The sequence below is a fragment of the Mya arenaria genome, chromosome 1 (assembly GCF_026914265.1).
Source record: "Mya arenaria isolate MELC-2E11 chromosome 1, ASM2691426v1".
Taxonomy (NCBI): Eukaryota; Metazoa; Mollusca; class Bivalvia; order Myida; family Myidae; genus Mya; species Mya arenaria.
Window position 1 is genome coordinate 27,865,133 of NC_069122.1, and position 15,699 is coordinate 27,880,831.

General features: G+C 35.7%; 1 protein-coding gene across 1 annotated transcript; it reads left to right on the plus strand.

Moving 5' to 3' along the window:
- Positions 1-343: 343 nt before the first annotated feature.
- Positions 344-10,101, plus strand: LOC128235680 (sodium-dependent glucose transporter 1-like). Its single transcript, XM_052950518.1, has 4 exons — positions 344-1,120; positions 4,123-4,268; positions 6,095-6,234; positions 8,347-10,101. Exons 1-4 carry the CDS (start codon positions 563-565, stop codon positions 9,324-9,326), a joined length of 1,824 nt encoding a protein of 607 aa, XP_052806478.1. The 5' UTR covers positions 344-562; the 3' UTR covers positions 9,327-10,101.
- Positions 10,102-15,699: the final 5,598 nt, after the last annotated feature.

Consider the following 15,699-nt stretch of genomic DNA (forward strand, 5'->3'; position numbering starts at 1 on the left):
GTCAATGTAAAGTCGAGCATCGTTAAAATAACACCGCGTTAAACGTTTCTAGTTTCCCCTATAACAAATATTTAGGGTTTAACATAAATAAGTCTAACTCATTTTCGGTCTGATGGGATCGATTGTTTTTTGAAAGTACATTGAAATAAACAAATACCTACACATACACGTAAATACATTGTTTGTCGATATATTGTTTTGGTTAACCTTTGGGTCAGTAAATATGTCGTTTGGATTAATTTGCATAATGTACTTTAAATATCCGTTTTCATTTCACGGTAGAATGCCATCCTAAATACGAAAGAATACCTTCGTAGTGTATATACCCAAGGCGAATAAACAATCTAGTCTGCATGAACTCTAGCTTTCAGATAACATTTCAAAAGAGATATAAACTACGGCATATAAACTTTTAGAGCTTAATACTGAAATATGGTATCAAATAAGGACATCATACTTAACTAGCTGTATTTCTTTAGAAAGTTATAATCCTATTTAAGAGAATCATTACGCATCAAAACATGGACGTATTGATTAGCAATAACTAGTTTCAAATTCGAAAATGGAAAAAGACCGTTTAAGTTCGGATGTACTGGAAAGCGGACAAAATGGAGTATCTTTTAAATACAGCCTAGACGCCACAAGTGGTGAGGAAAATATCTCTTCTGCTAGTGCTACTGAAGGTGAGGAACTAGTTGCAGATGCGAAGGATGAAACTAATGAAAAAGAAAAACATTTCAACAATGACCAAAAAGAGACCGGTGCAATCGCTAATGGCGAAGAACATATTGCTGAAAGACATGATCAGGACAAAGTTAATGTTCTAGAGGAAACAACAGACAATAATAATATGGACGGCGTTGAGCTGGAAAAAGACAGTTCGCGCGAAACCCTAGACGACGATCATGACAAACCATATGACGCTAACACGGTCAAGATAGTCATTGGACATTCTAGACATAGCCGCACACACCATGATGATCATGCACACTCGAAGCATAAGAAGCACAGACATCCATTCGATGTGTTTACAGTTTTGCTGAAACGTTTGAAGAAAGACTCGGAATACAGAATTCGTTTTCTGCATACACTTTTTGTTATCTGGATGTTCATAACCCTGGTAAGAATCAACACATCGATTAAATAATAATAATAATTATTATTTCAGTAATAATTTGATAGTTTCCTTACGTTTTTCGTATTTAAAATCAATACATACACATAGATAACAAGCATAACTTTTAACTGATAAACCTTTAACTTCCTACTAAATAATGTATTTAACAAACCTCAAAATGAAAAGGATTTTTTATGGAAAATATTGATTACTTATAACAAGATTGTAACCGGATATTAAATAGTTGAAAACGCAAAAATATTGGTGGGTCCATATTTTTTTACAGTGATCAACTATCGTTTCATAAGGTAGAAAACCGTGTTTTCTGTATATTTCTTTTAAATTAAACACGGTTTCCTTCATAAGAACCATAATTGCTTTCGATATTTATTCATCCTTTTCGATTATTTTAATTGTGCTACTGCTTATTTGGGAGTAAGAGTGCATCTTTAAACATTTATTTTAGACCGATTGTGAAAGAAGTGATCAGTCTCATTGGCAATATACTGCCCTACCGTGCTTTCTAATGTTATTAGGGCAACCTTAGTTCACGGACAAAGCCCACTTGCCTCTCTTGGAGACAGACCAACGTAAACAGTTTTTTTCATTTTAAAAACGAATATTTTTTGCTTGAAGGCGGAAGTATTACTACTATTTACGTATTAATATCACATTAGATATCGAATGTAATATGCGCACAAACCGAAGACTAGCAATATACTAAACGGTTGATGTGTTACCATACCAGCCTTGACATTTCTTATCTGCAAACAGATTTGAGGTTTATTTACTCATTTGAAACTGTCCCAAGGTCTCCACCAACGTATTATGATCAGTATTGATAAGTAGCTGCACGTCGTCATTATACATAGTAGCACTTTCGAGCTGGATAGAAGTAAACATTGCAACTTTATCAAAATATTATTAAGAAATGTAAATCTACTACGTTTATAAATATCTGAGCGATTTAAGTATAAATATTGATTCGTCATTGTCTATTTCTTTTCATTACGTTATATGTCGAATTTAAATAGTCTCGATTGTTCAGATTGTTCGTTTTGAAGAATGCCACATCGGAAGTATATTAGGTAAAACTCGGCCGCTTTGTAACGACGCATAACAGCATCGCCGCATAAACGAAATCGACCACGTTTATGCGGTGATTTTCAACGCATAAACAGGACCTTCTTATGTGGCAAAAAGGCACACTTTCGCCGCATAATAAAACAATTAAAACACATACTAGTACAATAGTGGTTGATAAAGTTTCATCAAGATCGGACTAAGTGTTTTGTGTCCACTTAACCAAGCTTTGAACTAGACATTTAGAGACGTAAATTCTGACAAGATTTAGTAAGATTGATCTTTCTGCGAAAACGTTTGAAATGACGTTTGGCCCGACTTATGTTGGGAATATAATTATGTTACGACAACGCACAACACCGTCATTTAGGACAATCAGAAAATTGAATCGTCGTATGACGTAACATATATTCTCGCCTTTTTGTCAGACTGACGGGCATGTACCATTGACAAAGCGCACGTTCAACGTCATTTCAAACGTTTCTAGAAAAGTCAATTGTCAACGACGGACAAACAACAGAAATCCAACAATCCTCACAGTAATAATTTATTTTCAACTTTCAATTTTGTCTCAACTTTAAAATATTACCTTAAATTTGACCAATTTGCCTGCCTACTTTTCCCGTATTTTTTCAATATGACATTTATATGCTACGCCCTAATCTTAATCATCATCATAATCAACAACAACATCATCACAACCATCATCATCATCATCATCATCATCATCATCATCATCATCATCATCATCATCATCATCATCATCAATGTCATCACCATCGTTTTTGTTAAGATATTAGAAATCTATTTTTTTAGTTTTATAATGAATGGATAAATTAATCCTCTTTATGTGGCAAAAAGGCACAGTTGCGCCCCATATAAGCAATTTCTGCTTTATGCGTTGAGCGTCGCCGCATAAACGAAAAAACACGTTTAGGCGGCGATGCTGCTATGCGGCGTAACACAGCTTTCATCGAAAAAACAACCTCTTCATCCGATTTTTGCAATTCCTTATAACAGGATTAAGCTGAACTCAACATTTGTGGTTCTCTATAGTTTTAGTAATATTTACATACTAAAGAGTGTTTAGACTTTGAAAAGAAAATATCGCTATGATAATTATAATAACCTTATTTTTATTTAGTAAACTCAAGATTAAGTAAGAAATTTGACTTAATGAAATAAGCTTCTTAAGTTTGTAACGCTTAAGAACTTTTGAGAAATTGGGGCCTGCAGGTTTATAAAGACGGTTTACAATGTCAGAATTCTTTACATTTAACTACGCTGTAAGTAGATCGCGTAGTGATTTCGATACGGACTTTACGTTTGGGAATTTTAAGCCTTAATACACATCTCTTAAAATTAGTTTCAACATATAAATACAATATAAACGTTAAATAACTACTTATGAATACTATTATTTTTTATACGAACTACATCTACTGATGTACCGGCATACATCCGAGGTTGTTTTCAGGAAAATGACCGAGGAGTTCCGATTGGTAGAAAGTATTCCCAATGCGAAGAACAAATAACTAAAGGCTTACTAAAACAATTGCACACTACAGTCAAAGCTCACTAGTAAGAAGCCGTTAGAACCTCGGGAAATAGTTCGATAACATTCGATATAACCGAAATACAAGAAGTGTATAACTTGACCCAACACTTTTGAAAAAAAGATCGACATTACCAGAACAATTAAGTGTTCGTTATCTCAATGTATTTTCCGAGGTTCCTACGACTTCGACATAGCGAACTTTTACTGTACATTGCAAATATTAATTAACAAATATTGGAATTATGTATTACTTCAAATATAGGAATATTTCTTTATCGGCCTGCTAATTTAAGATTTGTGAAATTATACCCTCGAAACATTCTCAACAACAACAACAATGCTTAAACTGGTGTGTCCATTTCAGGGCTGGGTGGTGTCAGTAGTGGGCTCCACGTTTCCCGACCTTCGGCTCATCATCAACAAAGACCTGGACACGGCGTCCTGGATATTTACCGGAGGGTCCATCGGGTATATGACCGGGGCGTTTGTGTTTGGGCTGTTGTTTGACAGGTAAGATATGATAAGACAAGATGAATACGACCCCTGGACACATCTTTCCGTATATTTACTAGAGGGTTTTTCGTGTATCTGACCGTAGCTTTTATGTTGACCTGCTGTTTAACAGGTTAAATAAGTTAAGCATTACAGGTACCCTGTTCACGTCTTCTAGATATTTACTGATGAGTATTTCGAGTATCTGACTGGAGTTTTAATTGACCTGTTGTTTTACAGATAAGATAAGAAAAGATACGATTAGGTAAGTACATTCTCCGGACACATCTTTCTCAATATTTACCGGAAGATCTATCGGGCAACTGATAGGTTTTTTTTGTATTTGACCTCCGGTTCGACAGATATTACATAACCGCCTTTTAGTGACAATATCAATGGCAGCTTTCTCTGTTGTATTTCCTCCATGCCTTGATGAAGATTATCCATGCATTGTTCTGTGACCTTGTGCTCAGCGATCTTCGTGAACGTGGTCAAAATTTAGACACAACTGCCTATTTGCAATATGATTGATGTTAACCTTGTCAACCTTTACAATATCAGCTATGCCCTGTCACGGCACCATGACAATGATAATCTATATTGACGTGATAAATACTTTCCCTCCTACTACAAAATCTGGGATGACAACTCTGTCTTTCTGCATTTATAGTCATCGATGCGTCCTTGTATAATGCACTGGCATTGTGCTCTCACTTAAATGATCGTTGTTCGTATGGGGAATATTATAAGTTACGGGGTTAGTTGGTGACCCGATATGGGATATACGGGGCAAAGGAAGCCATATTGAGTGAGAGCGAACCTCGAACTCAAATATGGTTTCCTGCGCACCGTATATCCCATATTGGGTCACCTACTAACCCCATAACGTATATATCACGTCGACAACCTGTTTAAATGTTTCATTTATTCATCGGAATATACATTGGAATCGGAAATTAGACGCCATTTTGGTACGATATAACTTTGGCGACCAAATATGGAAAAATATGGGGTCACCGCGTGACCAGTCCTGAACCAATGGCATTGCGTCTTTTTTGTTGGAGGCGTGATATATGCTCTTTAATTTCAGACATAACCGCATGTTGGCAATGGTAGCAACAGCCTTTGCAGGCATCACTTTGCCATAGAACAACGCCCTGCATTAGATCGTTGTTTGTATTGATGGTCGATGTATACATGCTCGTCAATTTCAGACTTAACCGCATGTCGGTGATGGTAGCGGTCACAACTCTTGTCAGGCTATGCAGGCGCAACTTTGCCCTAATTCAACGCCCTGCCTTAGATAATCGTCATTCATGTTGGAGGCGTGATATACTCTTTAATTTCAGACATAACCGCATGTTGGAAATGTAAGCAACAGCCTTTGCAGGCACCACTTTGCCCTAGAATAACGCCCTGCCCTAGATCATTTTTCGAATGGAGCATCGTTGTATAAATGCCCTTCACTTTCAAATTTAAACGCATGTTGATGATGGTAGCGGTGTCAACTCGGTCAGGCTTTGCAGTCGCCACTATTCGTTGTTCGAATGGAGGATCGTTGCATACATGCTCTCCGATTTTAGACAAAACCACATGTCTGTGATGGTAGCAGTGACAACACTGTCAGTCTTTGCAGGCGCCATTTTGCCCTAGTACAGCGCGCTGCCTTGGATGATTGTTGTTCGAATGGAGGATTATATACATGATCTTCAATGTCAGACATAACCGCATGTTGGTGATGGTAGCAACAGCCTTTGCAGGCACCACCTTGCCCTAGAATAACGCCCTGCCCTAGGTCGTTTGTTTGTATTGATGGTCGTTGTATACATGCTCGTCAATTTCAGACTTAACCGCATGTTGGTGATGGTAGCGGTCACAACTCTGTCAGGCTTTGCAATAGCTGTCATGCCGTGGTGTAGTACTTTCCCTTGGTTGGTCGTTATAAACGTTGTCAGCGGTTTCTTCACCGGAGGAATAGACGTTTGTAAGTATACGTTAGGCCTAAAACAAATATGTCTGTTTCGGGTAACCCGACCCTACCTATAAAAATGCGCCGACCCTAACTATTTTTTTCAGTTTCTGAGCAAAAAAAAAATAGAGAGTTACGAAGGGTGGATAAATGCGAATTGGACGACCAGAATTATTGTTTATATGATAAAACAAAGTCAGGCAATGACAGTAATGTATGAAAGACTGCCATGTGCAAGGAAACACTCTGAACTTACGACAGATTTTGAAAAAAAAAAAAAATCCCTACCTACCGTACCTAAAATTTTTGGGAAGGTTACCCTAAACAAACATTTTTTTTGGCCTTATGAGTTTTAAAGGGACTAGTCACCTGGCCCCAATTTCTCGAAACTTCTTAAGTTTAAGCTTAGGCTTAAGTAGCTTATTTCAATTAGACAAAATACATACTTTAATTGAATGTTGATAAATGAAAAATGGTTTATTGTGATAATCATAAAGATAATTCTTAAAGAAAGTTATATTACGCAATTTATTGTAAACCTTAAATAGTGAGCTTAGCTTAATGCTGTTATAAGGGACTTAAAAAGTTTCGAGAAATCGGGGCCAAAATCTGCAAATACAGTATATCCTCAAAATAAGCCTTAGAATTATCAATACGAACTAGTATGAGGCCGATAATACATTATTTCACACGATTTTAATATTGTGTTAATGCTGTCTCATCTGAGTTTACCCGTTTAAAATATTGGTTTCCGAGTGTATATTTAGCAAGTGAAGTTCCCGTGATTAGTACAGATACATATACCGACACCTTTTTACGAGGATTCACGTGTTAGACACACCAAGTTAATTTCGCTTTTGAAAAATATGTGAAAGATACATGTGTCTTATTAAAGTGATGTAATACATCAGTAAGTAAGATTCTTGACAATTTTCTTTTTTTCTTGCAATGGTATCATCTGGTGTCTAGTCCCTTTAATGGTATGGTATGCTACGATATTTTAGTCGAAGTTTAATGTCGTTGATACATATTCTGACTTTTGGCAACATTAATTTTCACTACGTCACTTATGACCTAAATTTAATCCCTACTTGAATGTGTCTAGACAATATCGAGTTCCCGGGTTCAATGCGTGATTTAGGTCACACATATTTCAGTTGGCCCGAGCAATTGCAGAGTAGTAATATAGAAGTCTCGAAGAAAATATTTGTTTGAATCAACGGACACATACCTAGAGAGATTAGCAAAATGCACTTCAATCCAACTGTTACATTTAGGCTTTATCGTAATTCCAAACATGACGTTCTAATATTAATTCAGAACACTATTTTGCAGGTAGCAGCTCACACATTGCCTTCATCTGGGGATTTATGTCTTAACTGTTTTGAATGATTTTGCAGATGGCACGTATATTGTCTTTATCTGAGGAGTTATACGTCTAAAACGTTTTAAACGATTTTGCAGGTGGCAGCACGCACATTGCCTCTACCTTGGGATTTGTACGTCTTAAAAGTTTTGAACGATTTTGCAGGTGGCAACTCGCAAATTGCCTCTACCTTGGGATTTGTACGTCTTAAAAGTTTAGAACGATTTTTCAGGTGGCAGCTCGCACCTTGCCTCTACCTTGGGATTTGTACGTCTTAAAAGTTTTGAACGATTTTGCAGGTGGCAGCTCGCACATTGCCTCTACCTTGGGAGTTGTACGTCTTAAAAGTTTTGAACGATTTTGCAGGTGGCAGCTCGCACATTGCCTCTACCTTGGGAATTGTACGTCTAAAACGTTTTGAACGATTTTGCAGGTAGCAGCTCACACATTGCCTTCATCTGGGGATTCATGTCTTAACTGTTTTGAATGATTTTGCAGGTGGCACGTACATTGTCTCTATCTGGGGAGTTGTACGTCCTAAAAGTTTTGAACGATTTTGCAGTTGACAGCTCGCACATTGCCAGTATTTGGGGAGCTATACGTCTAAAAAGTTTTGAACGATTTTGCAGGTGGCAACTGGCACATTTTCTCTATATGGGGAGTTATACGTCTTATCAGTTTTGAACGATCTTGCAGGTGGCAGCTCATATATTGCCTATATCTGGGGTTTCATGTCTTATCAGTTTCGAACGATTTTGCAGGTGGCAACTCGCATATTGCCTCGATCTGGGGGGTTCAGGCCGCCCCCTACATGCAGAGTATCCACTTCGGCTTCAGTGCCGGCGGCTTCATCGGTCCACAGACAGCAAAACCGTTCGTGGCTCCTGTGACATGCGTGCCGACAAACGAAACATACAACAACACAACAGAAAAAACGTGTGTCGACATTTACGGGGAAACACATATTCATTGGACGTATTTGATAGTTGGGATTGGGTCTTTATCCGCTGCTGTGCCCTTTTTAATTCTGTATTGCTTGTCAGGAAGCCATAATACTTACATAACTACTTTCATGGAAAACAATGAATTAAGCAAAAAGAACATTCCAATAACTTTGCCCGATTTATCATTGAAAAAGAAAGTTCTCTTTGTGTCTGCTCTTACGCTGCTAATCAGTTCTTACGCATGTACCGAAGGCAGGTATTCCAGCTTGATAACATCTTTCAATGACGAGTACTTAAAATGGCCTAAACAAGAAGGCCTTGACCTCGCGTCTGTCTTCTGGGGCGCGTTTGCTGTTGGGCGTTTCATTAGCATTCCGATATCGCACTATTTAAAACCAAGCAATATGATACTGGTATACTTGATTGTTCTAACCTTGACCTTCATAGCATTTCTTTTTGCCTCAATTCATGACATAGTTGGGCTTATATGGACGTGTAGCGCTCTTGCAGGTCTTAGTATGTCCGCCATCTTTCCTGCAATATTTACGTGGACAGCGGAGAGCATTCTGCACGTGACGGGAAAGATATCAGCTACCTACCTTGTCGGTGTCTCCGTTTTTAACATGCTTATGCCGCTTTTGTATGGGTACCTGATGGAACATGTGAACTTGCTGTACTTTGCGTATTTGCTTATTGCTCAATGTGTGTTCTCGTTTGTGATTTATGTAATAATCAGACTTATGATAAAGTTATATATCCAGCCAGTGACGCTCGAAAACGAAAAGGACAAGGTTTAAAATACTTTGTATTTGTATAGATCTCTGGATTTGTTTGTAATGATCTCGAAACAAATACAATGCAGTCTGTTTAAATACAATCGTTACAATTCGGCCATCTCTGGCAAGCTTCGGGATATCTGTTAAATAATGACCGAGGTGTTCCGATTGGTGTAAAATGTGCGAAAAGCATACAAGTGCTAACTTTTGAAAAGGTGATGGGGTTAAAATATCAGACAATATAAGCAAAGGACTTGTTTGCCTGACAAAGTTTGCTTATACATTTGGTTGAGTAGTAAGCTAGACTGTGTTTAACCAGTGCTTAATGTTATCTTCGGAAATCACAAAAAAAAACGTGATTGATTTATTTTTATCAACATTAAATCTGTATAACCATTTGTTCCACAGATAAAACAGTTATATTTAAATCCTGAGTACGAGAGAATCCCAGAATATCGACGACAATTGCTATTGCATAGCGTTTAAAGTCCGATTATATATGGAATTTGGTGAATTAATTCATAATTGATATCTGCAATCGTGCGCATTTTTTAATGAATATGAACTTATGATAAAACTAAACACTGACAATCACAGCATGACCTTGACAAATATCCATCATATGGAACTGTGCAGTGTTATATTTTTGTGTATTTTCATTTACAGAAAACCATTTTACTACACGTGTCATACAAGTGTTTTATATATGCAATGTAAGGGTTATTGCTCTCTAAAGTCTAATCAAAATTTATTACCGCCAAACTTCGGTTGTTGTCAATAAAAGTGTTTGCTATTTCATTGCTGTGCTCATTTTGTCCTTAAAGCTGCACTCTCACAGATATGCCATTTTTACAACTTTTTTATTTTTTTTCTTGGAAAGATTTTTTGCGTAAATATCTGCAAACCAATGATATAAGATTGCTGACAAAAAATCAGATCGTAGATTTACCTATTTCCGTTCGAAAGTTAATGTTTTATGGCTTAAACAGTTACTAGCGGTTTAAGAAAAATGCATTAAATATCAATTTTTGAACTTAAATATAAAAGTCTGTAACATCTTGAAATTGGATAGCCATTAAAAACACATGAAAAACGAAATGTAAATTATGATTTAACACTTTATAACAATGCATGAATAAAATGTATTGTAAGAGATTATAAAGTAAGAATGTTAACAAATTGCCAATTTCGTTTATTTAAGGAATGAATTGCGGGGTTGATATCATTATCGGGGTATGAACGCAATTGGGTTGGTCAATGTGTGTGGAGTCCGAAGGACTCTACGCGTACTTTGACCAACCCAATTGCGTTCATATCCCCGCAATACTTCATTTCATTTAAGAGAACCTTTCAATAATCCGTTCTTACCCATTCTGTAAATAGAACGACCCGACTATAACCGGAAACATTTATTTTAAATTACTTCACAATAACGCGGGAAAAGATCAACCACTTGAAATCAATTTAAAACGAAAAATTAAAACCCTTCTGGTACCAATATATTTAAAATATAATAAACTAACACTTTTAAAAATGTTGATCTATATTTAACGGGACTTGCAGACACAATACAACCAATAACAAGATCAATAGCTTTCATGTATATTGTTATGCAATGAATTACGATCCGAACATATCCGAAGATGTTGCGTTCATCGATTGATGAACGCAATTGCCGAAAGGCAGTTCATTTAAGGAATGGAAGTTGAGGTGTAAATATGACCCGAATACCGCTCCATACCAAACACACAGGATTTCCGGCAATGCATCATTACAAAAGATTGTCCCCCGTTTCTACTTACGCACCATTTTTTAAGTCAATACAAGTATTACGGGTATTCTTGGACTTAAAACAGGCCAGGGAAGTTAAAATGTACATGTAGTGTTTTATGACCAAAATTTCGATTTAAGGTTGCATTCGATGTTTACAATGGGCGGTGATATGTAATTGCTGAACATATTCACATCAACTAAATGTATAAACATACCGCCCTTAAAGAGACACTCTTATTCAAAATCAGTACATACACATGAATAACAAACATAAAATTGAGTGATAAACCTTGAACTACTTACTGAATGATGGAAAATAGCAATTACTGATAGCATGATTGTAACCGTGTATTTAATAGCAGAATGCGCAAATATTAAATGATTGGTGAATGCTAAAAGATTTACTGTGGTCTACTATAGTCTCATAAGGTAGAAAGACCGTCTTGTATGCTCATTTCTTTCAAATCAAACTCGGTATCCTTCATAAGAATAATTGTTTTTAACATGTATTAATCCTTTTTGGAATATTAAAACAATATTATAAATTGTGGTAAATCTTATCTGTGAGTAAGAGTGCCTCTTTAACTGTGCATTGATTAGTCATTAAATGAATAAATTATTAATAAAGGTAGAGGTTTCATAACGTTTATGTACAACTCGTATCGTGACAAACAACTTCGTTTAACGTTATTTTAGGAAAACTGGAAGTATGAAATTCGCTAGATCTCCGAAATGACAAAGGTATCAATTTCGAAATTTAGTTGATACTTGACAGACAAACCAAAAAAAAAAACGGCAGCCAATGGTATAAAACTGGATAAGTATTCCACAAGGTACCTTTGACTAGTTTGCAACGATGTTTGGATTAATATAATGGGTAGTGCTTATATATTACCATGGAAATATAATGGTTTATTTGTTCGTGTTATTACTAAAATGGAAACTAAATGACCGAAAATACATTAGAAATTAGTTGTCGTGTCTTTTGTTTACTATTTCAACTTAAATGATACATGAAATTATCCGTTTGGGAAATTTTCAAGGTACTTAATCCTGTTTGATTAACAGTCGAATCTCGTTGGCTCGAGCTCAAAGGACCGGTGGAAATACCTCGAGCCTCGAACAACTCGAGCCAAGCGGGAGTGCTTACATTCAGTATAAATAAATCGGACCTTTACATCCAGTGCGAGCCAACAAAGATTTCGAGTTAAGCGAGTTCAAACCAATGGTATTCGACTGTATTTTGTTTTGATATAACGTTTTCATTATTACTTTTTTCTACATGGTACCACAAGGCATCCGGAATTGTAATAATTGTACATCGGAGATACAGATACAGTCGAACCCGGTTGGTTCGAACTTGCTTGGCTCGATATCCTCGATTGCTCGAACTAGTTGCAAATAACCGATTTCTTTCTACTTAAAGACACCCTTCCCGTTTGCCTCGAATTCTCTGAGGCTCGATGTATTTTCGTCGGTTCCTAGGAGTTCGAGCCAACGGGGTTCGACTGTAAGTGCTAATTTCAGACAATATTCTTAACAACACAACTGATGCCGATGCTAGGAGGCGTTGACAATTTTGCACTAACGAAGATTGCCGAATCTCTTTTCATTTTGACGACCATTGTTTATTTCGCCCGTCTTGACACCATTAGGAAAATACTAACCCAATTATGTAGAGCACAATCCGTGGCAATATCTGAAACTGAATTATGGGAAATAGAAAAGTCAGGTCATCAAGCAATTTCTTCCATCATAATAATAATCTACACGCATACTTGGCAAGGAGAGGTTAGGAAATAGTAACAACTCTTAATAACCATATTGACGGTTGAAAGCCGAAAGGTTATATCTGCATTTTCATTCAATGTAATGCACCAGTACCGGGGAGGAACTGCTGGTAAAATCCCCGTCAAATGCCCCCGCTCCCCAGGGACCCTAGGTAAGGCCCTTTTCCCCGGCTATCCCCGGTAAACCCACGGACCTGGGGGGGGGGGGCGTGGTTACAATTGACTGGTGCATAACTTAGAACCAAAGTTAGTATATGTCTCTTTTCAATGTCAGTATAAGATCCTTTTTAATATTTCTTTAAAAAAACCTATGCTTTCACAATTGAGTGCTAAACTATTTAAGCAATTGCACACCTATTTTATCTTCAAAAACACATCATTGGTTCTTATGTATTCTAGTTTTAGATTGAAAGAAAAAAATAAAAGGTGCAGTTTAAATATTTTCTGACAGTATGACCATTTCTTTGAAAGACACACGGAATTCCGTATCATTTTCATACTTTATTGCAACACAATATCACCGAGTGAATATGACAGGTATTAAATACAGATATCTATATCATAGGTTGGAAATATTAGTTTCATCCTCATTTCTTATGCACGTTTCAATACAAACTTTTGGCATTTTAGAAAAACTAGTAAATTTTCTTTATTGCAATACAAATGCGTCCCAAAATAATCCCCAAGAGCAAATGTGCATACGTCGGTATATTTTCCCACCGAATGGGGGTGAGGTTGCCCCAAGGACAAATGTCGGCATATAAACACAACATAATATAGTTTTAATTTACGGCTTAAACAGACTATGTTCTTAATTGGTATAAGCCCTTGGCTCAAATGTCAAGAAAATACTCAAGTCAAATCTCAATCTTATTCTCAATTATGTTTTTCCACATTACAGTATAACATTATTAAATATTACAAATTATTACTATTTTTATAAGCACAATCCCTTGTGCATTATGTTGGTTATTATAGTTTTGCAATATTCTTAAAAGAAATATTTGTTCAGCACATCATTCAAAACTTATAAATGGGACCTGAAGGAAAATTTTTGCTCTCATATTTTTATCAACATATTTAATCTTTTGGGGAATACGGTTATAAAAAGGGTAAATTATGTACAATTTTCATTCATTTAATGTTGTTATGTGATAAAATGACTTAAGACTGAGATTGAGGTTTGACTTAAGTATTTTGTTCTTAATAAAGTTCTGAAGCTTAAGTCGAATTTCTAAAATTAACATAGTCAAATTAAAAGAAAATATAAGTGATTTTAACATAAAAATAAATTAGGGAAAAAAATATTCGAAAATAAAGAATTTAAGATGTTATTAAGTTATCATATCATAAGAGTGACACTTAGTTATGCAATGAATTAAGATGTTTTATGAATACGGGCGCTGGCCCCAATATCACGAAAATACTTAAGTCAAATTACAACCTCAATCTCAACTCATTTTATCACATAAAAGCATAATGTTGTTCAAAATCTTGCATGTTTTTATACTTTTTGAAAACAGAGCTAAACAATAGACTAGAGTAATTGTTAAAAGGCAATGAACTGTACTCAAGTACATTTTTGGCTGTAGAATATTTTTTAAATTAGAATATAGACCAAAGGTTTCAATCAACATATTCCATGATAGAATGTGGTTTAAAATGTATAAAAACATACATTTTTTTCAATACAGTTTGATGTTCTATGGTAAAATGAGTTGAGATTGAGTTAGAGATTTGTCTTAAGTATTTTCATGATGTTGGGGCAAATGTTGTCAATTTTAATCATACTAAAACGAAAACGTTTAATGATTTCCGAATGTTCAAGGATGATACAATCAACTTATGAAGATAAGTGGCTTGTATGGTAAAATATCATAAATAAACGAATATAATGCGGAGATATATTATTTCTTATTTATTAACGTTTCCTTTCAAGAAAATTGCAGATTGGGATGAAACGTGATAAATCATGAAATAAAGTAAATACGTTGATTAATAATTCTCATAAAGAGATCTTTAAATCACACGTTCAAATTACATTTATCAATTATGTAAATGAAACTTCAGCTACAAATGTCAAACTATGGATTCAAAATTCACTGATCATAATGGAACAGAGACATGTTAAAGTCAATTTCATTTTATTGCAAACATAAACCATTTATTACCTATCCCTTAAGTTTAATAAACAAAGAAACACAATATAGTAGTGCAAATAAGCGAGGGTCTTTATATATAGTTATATAATAACAATTCCAAACATTCACGTATTCAGTGTTTCCTCTGAGTGGCTAGCAACAACTGGTGAATGCCCAATGTCCCAAATCCCCTACGCAGTGATCTCCCCTGACACACAGAACAGATATCTGCAGCAATAAGCGAATATAGCTGGATTTCAGCGATATAATTACTATTTTTAAATGTGTTTCTTCTCTCTTTATGGATACTTTTAAATTTCAATTATTTAAGGTGTATTTAGGTTAAAATCCAAAAAAATATTTAAAATTAAAAATAACAAATTACTTACAGTCTTGACCGATATGATACCTTACATATCTATGGTCACGTGATTTGAATGGTGGCAGTGAACACTGTACTGTCAGGGAAGTAACTCTGCGTGGAGTTTGCAATTTTCCTATGCACAGTGATTAATGATTTTGTATTATAGTAATATCCGGAACCAAAGTCACAGCCAAGAACAAACTTTGGACTCGCATGTCGGTACCGAACGGATAAAGATATATGCTTTAATAATACAGAACGAACATCTACATTTATTTTCTTAGAATATAAATAGTATTTTGTAATAATAATTACAAAACATAAAC

What these genes read in the sequence shown, in the direction of transcription:
- LOC128235680 (XM_052950518.1), top strand. Translation starts at nt 563, where the DNA reads ATGGAAAAAGACCGTTTAAGTTCGGATGTACTGGAAAGCGGACAAAAT. An exon ending in TTTGGGCTGTTGTTTGACAG is followed by an intron (nt 4,269 to 6,094) that starts GTAAGATATGAT and finishes CGTCAATTTCAG; the next exon opens with ACTTAACCGCATGTTGGTGA. An exon ending in CACCGGAGGAATAGACGTTT is followed by an intron (nt 6,235 to 8,346) that starts GTAAGTATACGT and finishes ACGATTTTGCAG; the next exon opens with GTGGCAACTCGCATATTGCC.